We start from the raw sequence: 15014 nt of genomic DNA on the forward strand, positions 1-15014 counted from the left end.
TTATTCCTACCTCTATCTTATACAATATCACTTCCGTCATCCTATCCTATTATGGACTCTCTTGTGTACATTTCCACGCGGTGTTCTAGTCGACTTTTAGCTACAACACAACAATATTAAATTATGAACACAATGCATTGCTAAATCCACATTACAATATTCTATTATATTAAATAGAATGTGTTTTGTTTATTTTAAACAATTACTTTTTTTAATAAATATCTTTTTGAATAAATGTCATTAGAGAATAGCCCTAGGGTTAAACGCACGCAATTATTTAAGAATATTGAAACTAGGTAACAATTTTGTAATTAAGAATTTTATGTCGTAAGGCAGGAAATCTATTTCGAAATGGAATATTAATTTTATACTATTTTACAGGTCTTATCTCGGACTCATTTCATATGTTCTTCGATTGTACTGGTCTACTGGCGGGTTTGGCTGCATCGGTTATTACAAAGTGGAAAGCTAATGAAAAATTTTCTTACGGTTATGTACGAGCTGAAGTACTGGCTGGATTTGTAAATAGTCTCTTCCTTTTATTTATTTCATTTTTCATACTATCGGAAGGCGTTGAACGTCTTATTGAACCACCTGAAGTAAAACATGAACGTCTTTTTGTTGTTTCCGTTCTGGGATTTATTGTGAACTTAGTGGGTATATACGCCTTTCAACATGGTGGTCATGGCCATAGTCATGGAGGTGGTGGCCATGGACATTCACACGGAGGTGGACATGGTCATTCGCATGGCAACAACCTACTTGATATGAATGGGCATAATAATCACGCAATTGATTTGGATGGTAATTATTTTTATTAATAAAAAAAAACTATTTTTATTTTTTCAACTTACATTAAAATTTTACAGGTCACGGTCATTCACATGAGCAAGGACATGGTCACTCCCATGGCGGTTTGAACGGCGACATCTCTGGCAGTAATTCCCAAATTATGCGTGGTGTATTTTTGCATATATTGGCTGATACACTTGGCTCAGTTGGTGTGATTATCTCAGCGGTGCTAATGCATTTGTTTGGCTGGATGATTGCGGATCCAATATGCTCAATTTTTATAGCCTTGCTTATAGCATTAAGTGTGCTTAGCCTTATTAAAGAGTCAATCTTGATCTTAATGCAAAGACAACCAACGGATTTAGATCGTTCATTACCTCATTGCTATCAGAAAGTTACAGGGTTAGCGGGTGTTTATGCCGTGCAGGAGCCACATTTTTGGACATTGTGCTCGGACGTATATGTTGGTGCTATTAAACTGGAAGTATCAAAGAATGTAGATCCTAAATACGTAGTGACGCATGCGCGAATGATTTTTGAGTCAGTGGGAGTAAAGCAGATGTACATACAGCTCGACTATGTGTGATAGAAACATTGTTAGTTACACTCTTGTTAGATATTTTAATGTAATTATATTTTTATGCTGTTTTTTTTAAATAAATCAAACAATTTACAAAATGTAAATTAGTGTCTATATTGTAAGTGCGCCAATTCGTAACAATTTTCCAATTTATATTTTTTAAAATATTTCTATGTGAAAATCATAATATATTGTTAATATGATTTAAATTATTTATATTTTACATTTAATAATATACAAATAATTGTGTAATATAATTCAAATTAATTATACATATTAAGTCATTCCGATAAACGATTTTTTTATATAAGTTTAGAATCTTCCTAAAAAATGTATAATAAATTGTATGCAATATTCAAAATAGAACAAAAGAACGCAACAGTTTTGACTGAAATAAAAATTATTTTGTTACAGTATAACAAATTTATTAAAAGGAAAAATTAATAAAGTTGAAACAAAAAGGATGTAACCACAGTGAATGCATTCATAAATTATCTTTTTCTCTCAAAAGTTGATGAAATTTGTGAATATTATAGTGTAAAGAATATTATATAGTGTAATGACTACTGTTCATTAAAATGTAAATTTTGAAATGAAGCTATGCCAAACCAAGCTAGGCTAATACCAAACGTATTACTACTCTTATATATCAATAGGTGATTGAAGGAAGAGTGTAGTAGTAATACTTTATCTTTATTATATACAGGTGATTTATATTTGCAATTTTAATTTTATACATTAACTATAAATAAGTACAACCTAACTGGGCATGTGATAACAATGTCGCATATGGGAGCACCGCTTAAAATTTATGAGAACGAAGTAGAAACTAGCAGAAGAAGAGGACGACCAAAAATACGATGGAAAGACAGTGTGCAGCAGGACTTAGAAGAAATGAATATAAGAAATTAGAAAATAAAATCAAAAAACAGAGAAGAATGGAAAACTGTATTTAAACAGATGATGATGAAGTACAACCTAACTAATTGACATAATTAATTTTATAATTCATTCATTCATTATTATTTTGCTAGAAGTTTGGATTCATCTTTATTGATTCTTCTTTAGTGTAGTAAATATCCTATAAATGGAACATTCTTTGAAGAGTATGTAGCAGTAGAATATGTATTTACAATACTTAGTATAGAATTAGAATATGAAAAGTTTAATTAAGTAAGGCACTTGCACAAATGGAATCCATTAACACAAAAGGAAATAATGTGATACTAGCATGGGTCAATGTGAAGCACCATTGCCTTATCGATAGGATGGAAGTATAAATCAAAGAAACTTTGTTCCAACAGAGGCCCGATCTATCAAACCAAGTGCCGTTCGCACTTTTCCGTATGAATAATATCAACAGTTGTATTTTAATTTTTTTGAGATATAGTGAAATATACCATTTTAGTTACAAATAATACAAGTTCCCTGTGTCTCGTACTTTCAGCGCTTCATGAAAAGTTAGTATATTATTGTGTATTAAATGTAGTATATTGGATAGACTAGGTTAGTGTTGTAGTCGTTCTAATTGACTAACTCACTTAGGTCCTATGAGTCTATTGTAATACCAATATTTTGTATTAACTCTTCCTGCGCAATATGGTATAGATTCAATGTTCCGTGTTGAAAAAGTTTAAGAAACTGTGTTATTCGAAAAATAATTGTATTCTTTTATTTAATTAAGAGATTATTTATTATTATAAATTAATAAAAAGTAAACTAAAATAAATTAATAATTATAAATATGAGATCAAAATATTATTTTAATAATGTAAGCTCTATTGAAATATTTAGAAAACAGTGAGAACACTGTTTAATAGTTTTATAAGTCCTTAAGTCTGAAATACAATTGGTGCAGTTGTAATATTTTTTGTTAATAAATATCCAGCAACTTGTGGAACAGGTATTGGAGCCAAATAATTTTGTGTAAGTTGTTGTAGTTGACCACGTATGAGTATCTCATCTATTGCTTGTTTTGCATAAATTTGTTGTAAAGTAGATAATTTTGAAAATGAACGTGCCCAACAAGATGCATAAAAATCAGCATCATCCATTTGTTTATATTGCTCTGCACATGTTATTGCATTATCTTTAGGAACGATGTTAATGGTTTCTTCTCTACAACTACTGTATGGGTCCGGAATTGATAAATTGGGCATCGAATCTGAATCGGTCTGTACGTAAAAAAGTTATATTAATATTAAAATAATTATACACGCCTTATTATCAAAGTAAACATACAAAACTTGTTTCGTCAATTTGTTCCTTGATTTCAGATTTATGTGAATTGGTAGAGCGTGTTCCAAGATAATCCTTTAAAAATTCTAATTTATCATAATACCATAAATTCGGAGAGTAGATATCATCCTCTGTTACAGCCTTTAATAGACTTTTTTGTACCTTTTTTAACTCGCGCTTATAGCAAAAGCGTATACTAGCCACTCTTTGCTTCAATCTAGATTCATCAGCTTTTGGATCTACAGCTTCATATTTTTTTAGTAATACTTTCCAGGCTTTTTCACGTGACTTTTTCTTTTCCCGTTTACTTGGCAGCCAAAGCTCACTCAGGCTGGCGTATGTGTCGAAAAACTCTCGCCATTCCTTTGAATCATAAACTGCCATTATTTAAATACTTTATAATGAAATATGTTTTGCGATTTATTCATTTATTTTAATTTTAAAAACTGCCAATTATGTTTTTAAAAACTAGCGAACACTTAAAAAAATGTATACAATTAGTGTAAACAATTTGTGTTGTGTTGGTGGATATTTTTCGGCATCTAAAACAGTGTTGTAAAACTATTGCGAAAAACTGTTTAGTTATAAAAGGGACTAAACAGTCCCTCAGGATACCACTTTCAGATAATTTCTTATAGAAATAGTGCATCTGTAATAGTAAGTTTAAATTTCCGTGTATCCTACATGATTCATAATTTATCCTTAAAAAAAAAACTTTAATTAATTGCATTTCACCAATTTTTGTCTAAAACGGCGTTTACATTGTGAGATTAAAAGTAGATTAAAGCACTAATCTACTTTTAATCTTGTTGTTTAATCTTAGATTTTCCATACAAAAGTTAATCTCCTTTTGGTGGAGATTAATTTTTAATTTCCTTAAAAATGGTAATTATTTTTCCGTGCAATTCTGCAACTGGCTTAATATTATAGATTTTTTACGATCATAGAAGAATTGGAAAAGAAACATCAAAATCTATTCAAAACAAATATTGAAAATTTGAAAATACAATACAATTTTATAAATTGTCCTTACCGATTTATAAATTTTGAAATTTTTTAAATCTAAATTAATGTATATTTATTAATCAATTAAATATTTGTAGTAAATTTTTAATATATTATTTTAATAATAGTTTTGTATATAATTATAACTAAAATTTGTTAAATTATTGTTATTAAACTATTTATTAAATTTATATTACGATTTTTTTGTACGACATTGTAATTAAATGTTTTATTTACAGAATTTTATTAAACACACGAAACAAAACACAGCAAGAGAAACGTCAAAATTAATCTCCAATGTATAATGTAAACGGTGGAGATTAAAAATGCAGATTAACTTAATCTCGTTATTTGAATCTCACAATTTAAACGTAGTATACAATTTTAAATTTAAACGTTTACATAGTTTTTGAACAGAAAAAGAAAATAAAAAAAATTAGCTTTCTATGAAATTCCGGCATAGCCTTTATATGTTTTAATTTTTTGCCTTACATTTTTTGAAAGTAATTAATAAACATACTAAAATTTTTCGAAAATATTTGTATTAAATTTAAAAATTGTTAATTTTTAAAATATCAAGTACTATAATAATCTCATATTTTGTATCACATTTTTCTCTTAAATTTGTAGTAATTAGGTATTAATTTAATAACTACTAATATTTGATTACATAGTTGATTGTTATTGTGTATAAATAACAAAGTGGTTTATATATGAATAATTTTAATTACATTATTTGCTTTATTTCTTTAATCGAAAATTTATTAATACTGTAGAGAAGAGAGAGAAACTGCATATCATGTGCTTGGGGAGTGCCCGGCACTGATGCACAAGCGGAAGAAACACCTAGGAGGGTATTTCAAGGATCACAAAGACTCAAGACTAGGAAAGGCAGGCTCTATATTGTCTTTCTTTAAAGAAATCGGATTTGGAGCAACACTCTAACCCGAATAAAGGGCACAATAGATCTTTTAGGTCGTAGTGCACAATCCCTTCTCTTAATAATAATAATAATAAGAATAATAAAAAAATAATAATAATAATAATAATAATAATAATAATAATAATAATAATAAAATAATAATAATAATAAAATAATAATAATAATAAAAATAATAATAATAATAATAATAATAATAATAATAATAATAATAATAATAATAATAATAATAATAAAATAATAATAAATAATATAATAATAATAATAATAATAATAATAATAATAATAATAATAAAAATAATAATAATAATAATAAAAATAATAATAATAATAATAATAATAATAAATAAAATAATAATAATACTAATAATAATAATAATAATAATAATAATAATAATAATAATAATAATAATAATAATAATAATAATAATTGATTTTAATTGTGGAAGTGGTTGATATTTCAGTTGTACGGAATGTTTATCTTCGCTGGAAAAAAGGAACTTGCTGAAGAGTGGCGTTATATGCATGTCTTTCTTTTCATTTACTTTATTCCAGACATTTATTATGGCAGACAGTTTTGAACAAATTTAAGATATAATGCGATGTTTTGTAAAATCAAATTTAAATCATTAGCTACTTAAATGGTTATAAGATAATTTCTATATTGACGAAGGTCATTAATCCAAGAGCATTAGCATGTGGCATAACTTATTTAATTTAATATTTTCAAGTTATAAAGAGACATATTATTTTAAAATTCACACTTTAGAACAAATATGCCGAGTAATTTATTTTATATATTTTTGCTTTTCCATTCAAATTTTGAATTTTTATTAATATAACCATGCTTCTAGATGTTGAAAAAGTAATTCGGTTGTGATATCTTTTCTTACTGATAGACATATCAAGATATTATTCAGACATTTTATTTTTTCTGTTGAATTGAACTATTTTAATTTTTATAAGTGACTGAAAAATACATTAAGCTAATGGCTTTTAAAAAAAACTAAATATTTTTAAGAACCTTGTGCCAGACACTTAACAGAATGGTTCATGCAACATTGAGTTTTAACAAAAAATTATATATCGCTTTGATAGGTGAATTCATTTCTTCAAATAAATTCGTTCAATTATCTTAAAGATTTCATGATTTTAAGCTAATGGTTTATAATTTTTAAGAATATTTAGGTATAGCGACGCTACAGAAATCGTTGTCATGCTTAAATAATAATCATTAGTATTTGATTGTATGTGTATCGAAACATGAAAATATTTTTTCTGAATTTATAGAAACATTTTTTCTCTGAAAGAGATAAACAATATTATTTCTAAAAAATGCATCTTCTTTAAAGTTTGCCCACTCCTGCAGCATTCCAAATTTAGAATAATTGTTCACCTTCTTTCAATGTGTGTGTTCAATTCTAAGAACAAACACTGACACAGAACGAAAGAAAGATAAGCCGAACTTTAAAGGCATTGTATTAATTTTCATGAAAATCTAAGCTACCTGACCTTATTCGACATTACCAGCAGCTGCAAAAAGAAGGGCGTTTTCTCGGAAAATTTTTTGTTTAATTCCCAACAAAGCATTTTCTCGCAGCTGCAACAAGTCCCTTTTCAAATAATAATGCAGAAATGCATAAAACTGCTCAGCAATATGAGGTTAACAACAACATGACGCACTGACATGGCAACAATTGTAAACAGAAATTTGTTTACTATTTTACAAAAACAATGCAATATAAATATATACATATATAGATTTGCTAAATATAGCTATTCTTGATTATTTTTTGCAATTGAGGTTAGGTTAGTGTGTTGCACGTTTGCAAAAAATATTTAGGGCAAAATCCAGAACTGCATTTGCGCAGCTATAACATTTACTGAATGTAAATGTAGTAAAATGTAACAATAACAAAAAAGAAGCCCTATAACAACAACTATGTGATGCTTCCAAAGTTCAAGGTACCCTTTGGCTTCAATTTGTAATTGTGTCAGCTTCTGTATTCTAGTATTCAACTGTTCTCGTATTGTAATTTTTAATGAGTCACCAACGTAAGTCGCAAAATGCGATTTTTTTTATATAAGATAAAACAAAATTTTTGAATGTCGGGAATCAATTGTTTATTTTTAGTCATCTTTTTTAAATTCTCTGTTTTTTTCGATTTTAATTGTACAATTGCTGTTGATAATGTTAACTAGTAAATACAATACAAAAGAATTCAGTTACAATTGATCTGAGTATGTTGATGTTCCTGATTTAATTAATTACAATATAAATTGGTCGACGACTCAGGCAATAATATAGAGCGGAGAAGTATACAAAAATTCTTAATTATTACAAATTTCGTTTACATAATATTAAATGATTTTAAATTTAGTCATATTTATAATAAAAGGTTTCCAAAATAAAAAGAGCAAATTAAACTAATTGATTTACTGCATTAAATGATACATAATTTAAATTAAATTAACACTTCTCCTCATCCAAACCATGTTTAAAAAACATTAGTACTGGTACACTTTCGCCGTTAATTTCCCGATATTCACACATAGCAACCATGCCATCACAATCCATCGATTCGCCAGTGAAGAATTGCAAGTCTTTGAAGCGTCCCATAATCTCCTTTACAACTTTGTTCATATTTGTTTTGAACACATCAACTTGATCAGGTGCGCGTTCTTCTAATTTGGCTAGGACTTTTTTCATGTAATCTTTAAGATATAATGTGAAAGATTTTTTGTCACCAAAAGCAAAACATTCTTGCAAACGATGGTTTAGGATAACGTCAACGCCGGTTTGAACATTAGAATCGGTACCTTCGTCGGCTTCTTCAGCTGATGGATTGAAACCTTCAATTTGTATGTCACCTTCGGTACGTGAAACGAGTCTGCCGTAGACTTCATATATGACCTCATCCACCAACTTCATTTTATAGGTATCAGCAAACATTTCGTCGCCAGTGATAATATCCTTGTAGATTTTCATGTTGAATGTATTTTTTTTACTAAATTATTTACTAATTTTCAACAGATTGTTCAAACCGAGACGACCGTCCGACACGTTGCCACGCTCAACTTCAACGAAAAAGAAAGAAAGAAGAAGGAAACTTTTCACTTTTGTCAGTAGAAATTTTTAGCAATGGCGGCTACTATTGGAGATGCCAGATTGAAAAATCACATTAAAAGTTGTAAATACAGCGAAATCAAAACAGCGTTTGAATATTAACCGTAATTTTTTGTTTCAGAGTAGCAAAAAAATATATAAAAATTATGGAAGGAAAGATGTAAAGCAACAACAAAGCAAAAAGCAAAAACCAAAAATTTTCAAGGTTAGGTTTTACTCGCAAAAAATGTTTGTCTTAAGTTTCAGTGCAGCTTATTTCAAATATGAATCTAATGTGAATGTTCACTGAAAATATGTTGTAAAATTTTAGTGATCTGTTAAAATCAGATGAGTAATTAAAATGAGTAATTCATTTACTAAAAATTTTAAATACATAAATAAATAAACTAATTCAAATATATAAGATAAAAATGTTTACCGTTGCCATTCTAATATTCATTTTGTTTTCTTTTATTTAAATTTATTAATTTTTAGTGTCTACAATTTTTGTATTTCATACTCACTATTTCATTTATGTTTACAATATATTTTTGTTTCGAAATTATCTTGATATCTTGATTTTATACGGCATTTACACTGGTCTCAAACGGCTCATTTTGCTCAAAAATCGAAAATGAGAAGCGAATGACTCATTTTTGCATACAAAATCTCAAGCGCAAATGAGATCCATTGGATCTCATTCTGTAGAAATGAGTTCTAACGATGTTAGAATGAGTTCCAAATATGTTCCAAATGCATATGAATACATTGAACATATCCTAAATAAAAGCTTTTCATGGCATTTTGACAGTTTGAGAAAGGTGTTTTTGACATATTTACAAAAAAAAAGGTAAACAAATGTTTCCGTAATCGAAGTTAAAAATATGTTTTCAGTTTATATTGTAAGGTTTGAAGGTATATTTAGCCTTTATGCAACATTTTTTTGGCACAGGCCAAAATCAAATCAACAGGTAAGTTGAAAATTTAGCTGTTTAATATAGGAACAAATTAATTACAACGAATGTAAACACTTTCAAATGGTTCATTCGAAATGAGCGATTTTCGGCCAGTGTAAGCGCCATATAATTACCTCTTTATTTTTATCAAAATTTATCTTGTAATTTTCAAATTTGAATTTTTTGAAGTAGCTTATACTAAGGCAATATAACTGAAAAATTAATTAGGTGATTATTTCACACATTCATACAAGGATTTTGTATTAATTTGGTGTAGAAATATCATATGCTATTATATATAACGTATTTGTACTATGAATTTTGTGAAGGTTACAATTTCAAGATAATAGAAGTCATCGGACATAATAAGGAATATTCACTTGTAACATCTTTCTACTGAACGAGTTATTCGTAAGTGAATAATTAATAATTTTTAATTTTAAAAATTAATATTTATAATGTTCAAATTTAAAAACAACTTGCCTCCTGCAAATTTAAGTCTTTAACGAATAATGAAACACGAGAAAACAAAAACGATTAATCATGACTTTATTTTATTTGTTTAAATATAAATTTTTAAAAGTGAAGAACAAATTTATTTATAGATTTGAAGTTGGATTATGAAGATATAGCATTCCATGTGCAAAAAAGTTTTTAAACAATAAATATGTTTGTAATTCGTATATTTATGTATGCAAATTACTCTTATCGTAATGAAAGTGGAAATTATTCAAATTTGATAGAGTAAACTTATATAAGTATCATAGTATGTCAGTATGTGAGCTCCAGTAAATTGAGGTAAAATTTCCTAGGGATTTTTTGCGCTGCTCTTACGTTAATACTTATTTATTTATTTATTGCACTTGTTTATTATTTTTGGTTAAAACTTTTCAAATTTATTTATTTATTTAGTGCACATCTTATAAAATTTTCACAATGGTAACACATAATTCACTTAATTTTTAACAAATTTACCCTACTCGAAATTCTGGTAAATACCAACATTCGCTGCCATACCGACATAATTTACATAATTGTATTTGTACTCTATAGCATTATCGACAATACGGATGAAGTTTTTTCATCTCACAAAAACAAAATTCATAATTTCATATATATATAATATAATATTTAATACATATATTTTAAAAAGTAATCAAAGTAGTCAATACAATTTTGAAAAATTTTATGTATAATTTAAAAAAAAATATATTTTTATTTTCTGTCTTCTACATATACGTAACGTATCAAAAATTCCAATAAATAAAGAATTCTGTGGCAATACGTTTTCTGTCCAAAATTTGTAAAAGATTGATTTTGACAACTTTTGACATTTAAGCATTACCAACATAAACGTTTGGAATATTTTCATTAATCTGTCAAAAGGAGAGATTGTGTTGTGGTGTATTACGGCATCAAAATGTAAGTAAATACTTTAACATATTGCAAAAATGAAATAATGTTTTTTATTCAGGTTCGCTATATCACGTTCCCTTGTTCGTTCACCCGCTTTACGCCAAGGCTTGCAAATGATGCAGCCAAATTTCGCTCGTCAGGTGACAATTAAGATAAAACCGGCTACATCTCTAAAGAAGGAGTCGTACGATGAGAAAAATACACGCCTTGGTCGTGAAATGTCTCCACATTTGACTATCTACAAGCCACAATTGACTTCAATGCTGTCCATTACTCATCGCGGTACTGGTTTTGCACTTGGCATTATGGCTTGGGGATTAGGATTAGGCGCATTGATTTCGTCTCATGATGCATGCCATTACTTTACTATGATGGAAGGTTTGCATTTGAGTGGTTTTACGCTTGGTACAGTAAAGGCTCTCATTGCTTTCCCGTTTGCGTATCACACTTGCAATGGCGTGCGTCACTTGCTATGGGACGGTGGACTTTTCCTGAAGCTTAGCGAGGTGTACACGACTGGTTATGCAATGCTTGGTGCTTCGACTCTTTTGACCATTATTTTGGCCATTCTCTAAACTACAGTGTGTGGGTATAATTTTCCTCTCAACATATAAAGATTGTCTATTTTTAATTTATTTAATACAACAAATTTCGGAAAATATTGCAAACTAACAATTGTATAAAATTTTGTTGTTGTGCATAGTTTTTGTTATGTAATACTATTAAAAGCAACAGACTTGAACGAAAAATATTTGCTATTATTGTGTACGGTTAATCACAAAATATATATTAATTAGTATAAATGTTAATTAGTATAAATGTATATTTGCATTTATTTGGAAAATATGTGTGTGTGTGCAAAACAATAATACGTAGAATTTTTGTTTGGAGATATAAAAAATTGATAACTTCATCCAGATAAAAACTTTTTATGTTAATAGCATTCGTGGATAGTTGAATGGTTTAGATTTCAGTTGCTATTCGAATAAGGATTTTTTAAAAACAAATTAAATTAATTTAAACAAATTAAATTAAAAGTCTTGAACAGATATTAAGGAATTATATTGACTCTGTATTTAATTCAGAATATAAATATTGCAATTTAATTCAGTTAAGTACTTAATGGAGCATGGAAAGGATGTGATTTTATTAAATAAGGTACCCAACTATAGTTCGTACTATTAAATTAATTAATAAATCATGCATACCTATATTAAAAACGTATCTCTTCATTGCAGTTCTTTACACATACATTTTGATATCCACTAAGTATTGGTATTGAAGAGCACTACCTTATTTTGAAGCTATTGGTAACATGTACCTATTACAAAGGAAACAATTACAATAAACCATCAAGGATATAAATGCATCTATATATAATTATTTATATATAAATGCAATAAACTTATTATTTCAATTTTATACTCTCATCTGCCAAGAAATATACCTTGATATTTTAATAAACATTTTTGTAGCCCCCCCTAGTGGCAATCTATCCCATGGGACACGAAGTTCACTTAAGAATTATGAAATACATTAATTATAACAATATTCTGTAACTGAATTGAATAGTTATATTTACTAATAATCCGGTAACAAAGTAAATATAAAGATGAATGTGATAACAAAAGATATGCCTATATATGTATAAAGTGAATCTTAACTGCGGTATTTACTACTATTTTTATAAAACATTTCTAAATCATGAAAAGGTTGGCGACATTATAATAAAAGAAAGATGGATTTAATTCTTCAAGCAATCGGACACCATATACGCTGAAATCAACAAAACTACAGCATAATAGAATATTTAACTAGAGTTACAAATGATGAAGATACTTTGAATATAAATAAATGTTTATGTTACATTAATGAACAGTACTAATTATGATAATGACAGTATCTAATGTAGTGTTCAACATATCTCTGCTGAAATGTGGAGAAGAAAATATTGTAAAATTTCAAAAATACTGGCTTAGTTGTAAGCTCTAAGTGTAATTTTCAATAAAAACTACACTCCAAAATATAAGACAAATATAAGCTCGGGAAGCATGTTAATAATTGGAAACAAGCTCATGTAAGAAATATGCGGATCCATGATTGGAAATGATAGTGGATGGATAAAAGCAAACTAAAAACCAATTTATAAACTATTGGTGTTTTCTGTTTTAAATTGTTGTGATCGTTATTATAAATTAATATCATTTATTTTCTCTAATAAGTTACTACCTATAAATAATTTAAAAAGCGAATGATGACTGAACGGGTTAAGTTTAAATTTGCTAACTATAAACTATCATAGTCAATTTAATTTCTCAGTTTATTTACAATAATTAATTAGATTTAATTACATACGGCTTGCAAAGCACTAATGATTATTTAAGTTAGAATATTTTGCTCCGAATTCGTGACATGATTATATTGCTCTAAGTACAGTATAGAAAACATTATTTGCGTTTATGAGAGTATATAAGATGAGATACTCAATATAGTCGACTTTTTAGCAAAGTTTTTTATGTGCTGAAAGCATTCAGGACAAATTACCATAAATTTCTTGCATTTATTGGTCAACTGATTAAAATTTAAATCTGTTAGAGTTTAATTTTGTGAGATTCAAAGATTATCCGGTATATAGGATGAGACACTCAAAATAGTCGACTTTTTAGCAGAGTATTTCATGTGCTAAAAGCATTCAGGATATTATTTAACTATTTAGAATTTTTTGTTTTTGAGAAAAATATGGTTTGTTAACTTCTTTGATTGAGTTCGAACATTGTAATGAGAATTTAATACATCAGTTATAAAAGAAAAGTTTTCTATATGAATTTTGCTTTGCTATTAAACTATACAGTCTCTAATGAACCTTTTAATAATGTTATGTGTATACTGTGACTTCCTCTTCTTTGAAAATTATATGAACTTAAACTTGTTTTATTGGTGAGAAAAGATCATTCTATATCAAAGTCGACGTAGAGACAGACTTCAAAACCTTATTTTTTTTATCGTAGTTCTCTTTTGGGCACAATTCTCTATTGAAATATCAAGGCTTTCCATATCATTAAACAATGTTAATTTTAAAAATCATTTACTACATTATAGCTGAAAGTTACAAAAATCTTTTAATAGGATTTCGCGTTATTAGCTTATGTACTTAATGAGCGATGAAAATCAGTTTTTTAACGTGAGCTGATTTAGTGAGGAATACAGGATTATGGAGTATATTTAGAAATATAATTTAGAAACTTCAATGGTAATTCCTAGTAAAATTCCACATAATGGTGACAATCTCTTATATTGGTGTAAATGACGTCATAGATATTTTGGGGGCACCATTTACGCCCCCAGGAAGATGTTCCTGGTGTTCGAGATTTGTATTTAGTGTGTTTTAAAAAAATGGACAATTGTTTAAATTTTTCATTATCTCTTTAAAAAGCAACTGACTTATTTTCGATCCTTAATTATTTCAGATATGTAGTACTTCCGTGGTTCACAAATCAAAAATTAAAGTAATTTATCTAAAAAACTAGGTAAAATTGGGTATGCAGATATAGTTATCAAAAAATATTTCAGCATAAATTTTTAAAGGTTATAATATAACTATTGTAACCGCTTCATCTTAGTTGTAACATATCCAGAAATCAACATGGAGTACCTTTCGATTCTTTATAAAAAAATCTTAAAAATACTTTAACCCCAAAAGTCTATCTCTGCAATTCTAGTCGATCGGCTCTGTAATTCTAAATTTGTTGTTTATTGTGAAACATTGTAGGACTCTCTAGAACACCTCAAGCTCTTTTGCATTGGATTCTAGTCGGCACTGCTGTGCGTATTCTAATGTGTGATATCATTGAAGTTTATAAAAAGCGTTTATTTAAGCGTAAATTGAATGGTTTTAAATGAGTATCGATATACATTGTGACCGAAAAGCTTTCGGAAATTCTCATTTAAAATTCGCGCGCTGTATATTTTTCGATATTTTAA

General features: G+C 27.9%; 4 protein-coding genes across 4 annotated transcripts in view; 2 read left to right on the forward strand and 2 right to left on the reverse strand.

Moving 5' to 3' along the window:
- The window catches only part of LOC119675543 (zinc transporter 7-like), a 28142-nt gene extending 26413 nt beyond the window's left edge, over window positions 1–1729 (forward strand). The window contains exons 2-3 of the mRNA XM_038086750.1: window positions 382–804; window positions 870–1729. Coding sequence (XP_037942678.1) covers window positions 382–804; window positions 870–1378 — 932 coding nt within the window. The 3' untranslated portion in view covers window positions 1379–1729. The remainder of the gene's footprint in view (window positions 1–381; window positions 805–869) is intronic.
- Window positions 1730–3133: 1404 nt separating this feature from the next.
- On the reverse strand, window positions 3134–4256 carry LOC119677937. The gene is made up of 2 exons (XM_038089522.1): window positions 3614–4256; window positions 3134–3546 (listed from the first exon to the last, which is right to left on the reverse strand). The coding sequence occupies exons 1-2, from the start codon at window positions 3992–3994 to the stop codon at window positions 3205–3207; spliced, it is 723 nt and encodes a 240-aa protein (XP_037945450.1). The 5' UTR covers window positions 3995–4256; the 3' UTR covers window positions 3134–3204.
- A 3398-nt stretch (window positions 4257–7654) lies between these two features.
- LOC119677938 (translationally-controlled tumor protein homolog) lies at window positions 7655–8658 on the reverse strand. Its single transcript, XM_038089523.1, has one exon. It carries the CDS (start codon window positions 8542–8544, stop codon window positions 8026–8028), a length of 519 nt encoding a protein of 172 aa, XP_037945451.1. The 5' UTR covers window positions 8545–8658; the 3' UTR covers window positions 7655–8025.
- A 2176-nt stretch (window positions 8659–10834) lies between these two features.
- Window positions 10835–11784, forward strand: LOC119677939 (succinate dehydrogenase cytochrome b560 subunit-like). Its single transcript, XM_038089524.1, has 2 exons — window positions 10835–11039; window positions 11092–11784. Coding segments are annotated over exons 1-2 (519 nt in total). The 5' UTR covers window positions 10835–11037; the 3' UTR covers window positions 11609–11784.
- The last annotated feature ends 3230 nt before the right edge of the window (window positions 11785–15014 follow it).

Source organism: Teleopsis dalmanni, chromosome 2 (genome assembly GCF_002237135.1).
Source record: "Teleopsis dalmanni isolate 2A chromosome 2, ASM223713v2, whole genome shotgun sequence".
In the NCBI taxonomy this organism is placed as follows: domain Eukaryota; kingdom Metazoa; phylum Arthropoda; class Insecta; order Diptera; family Diopsidae; genus Teleopsis; species Teleopsis dalmanni.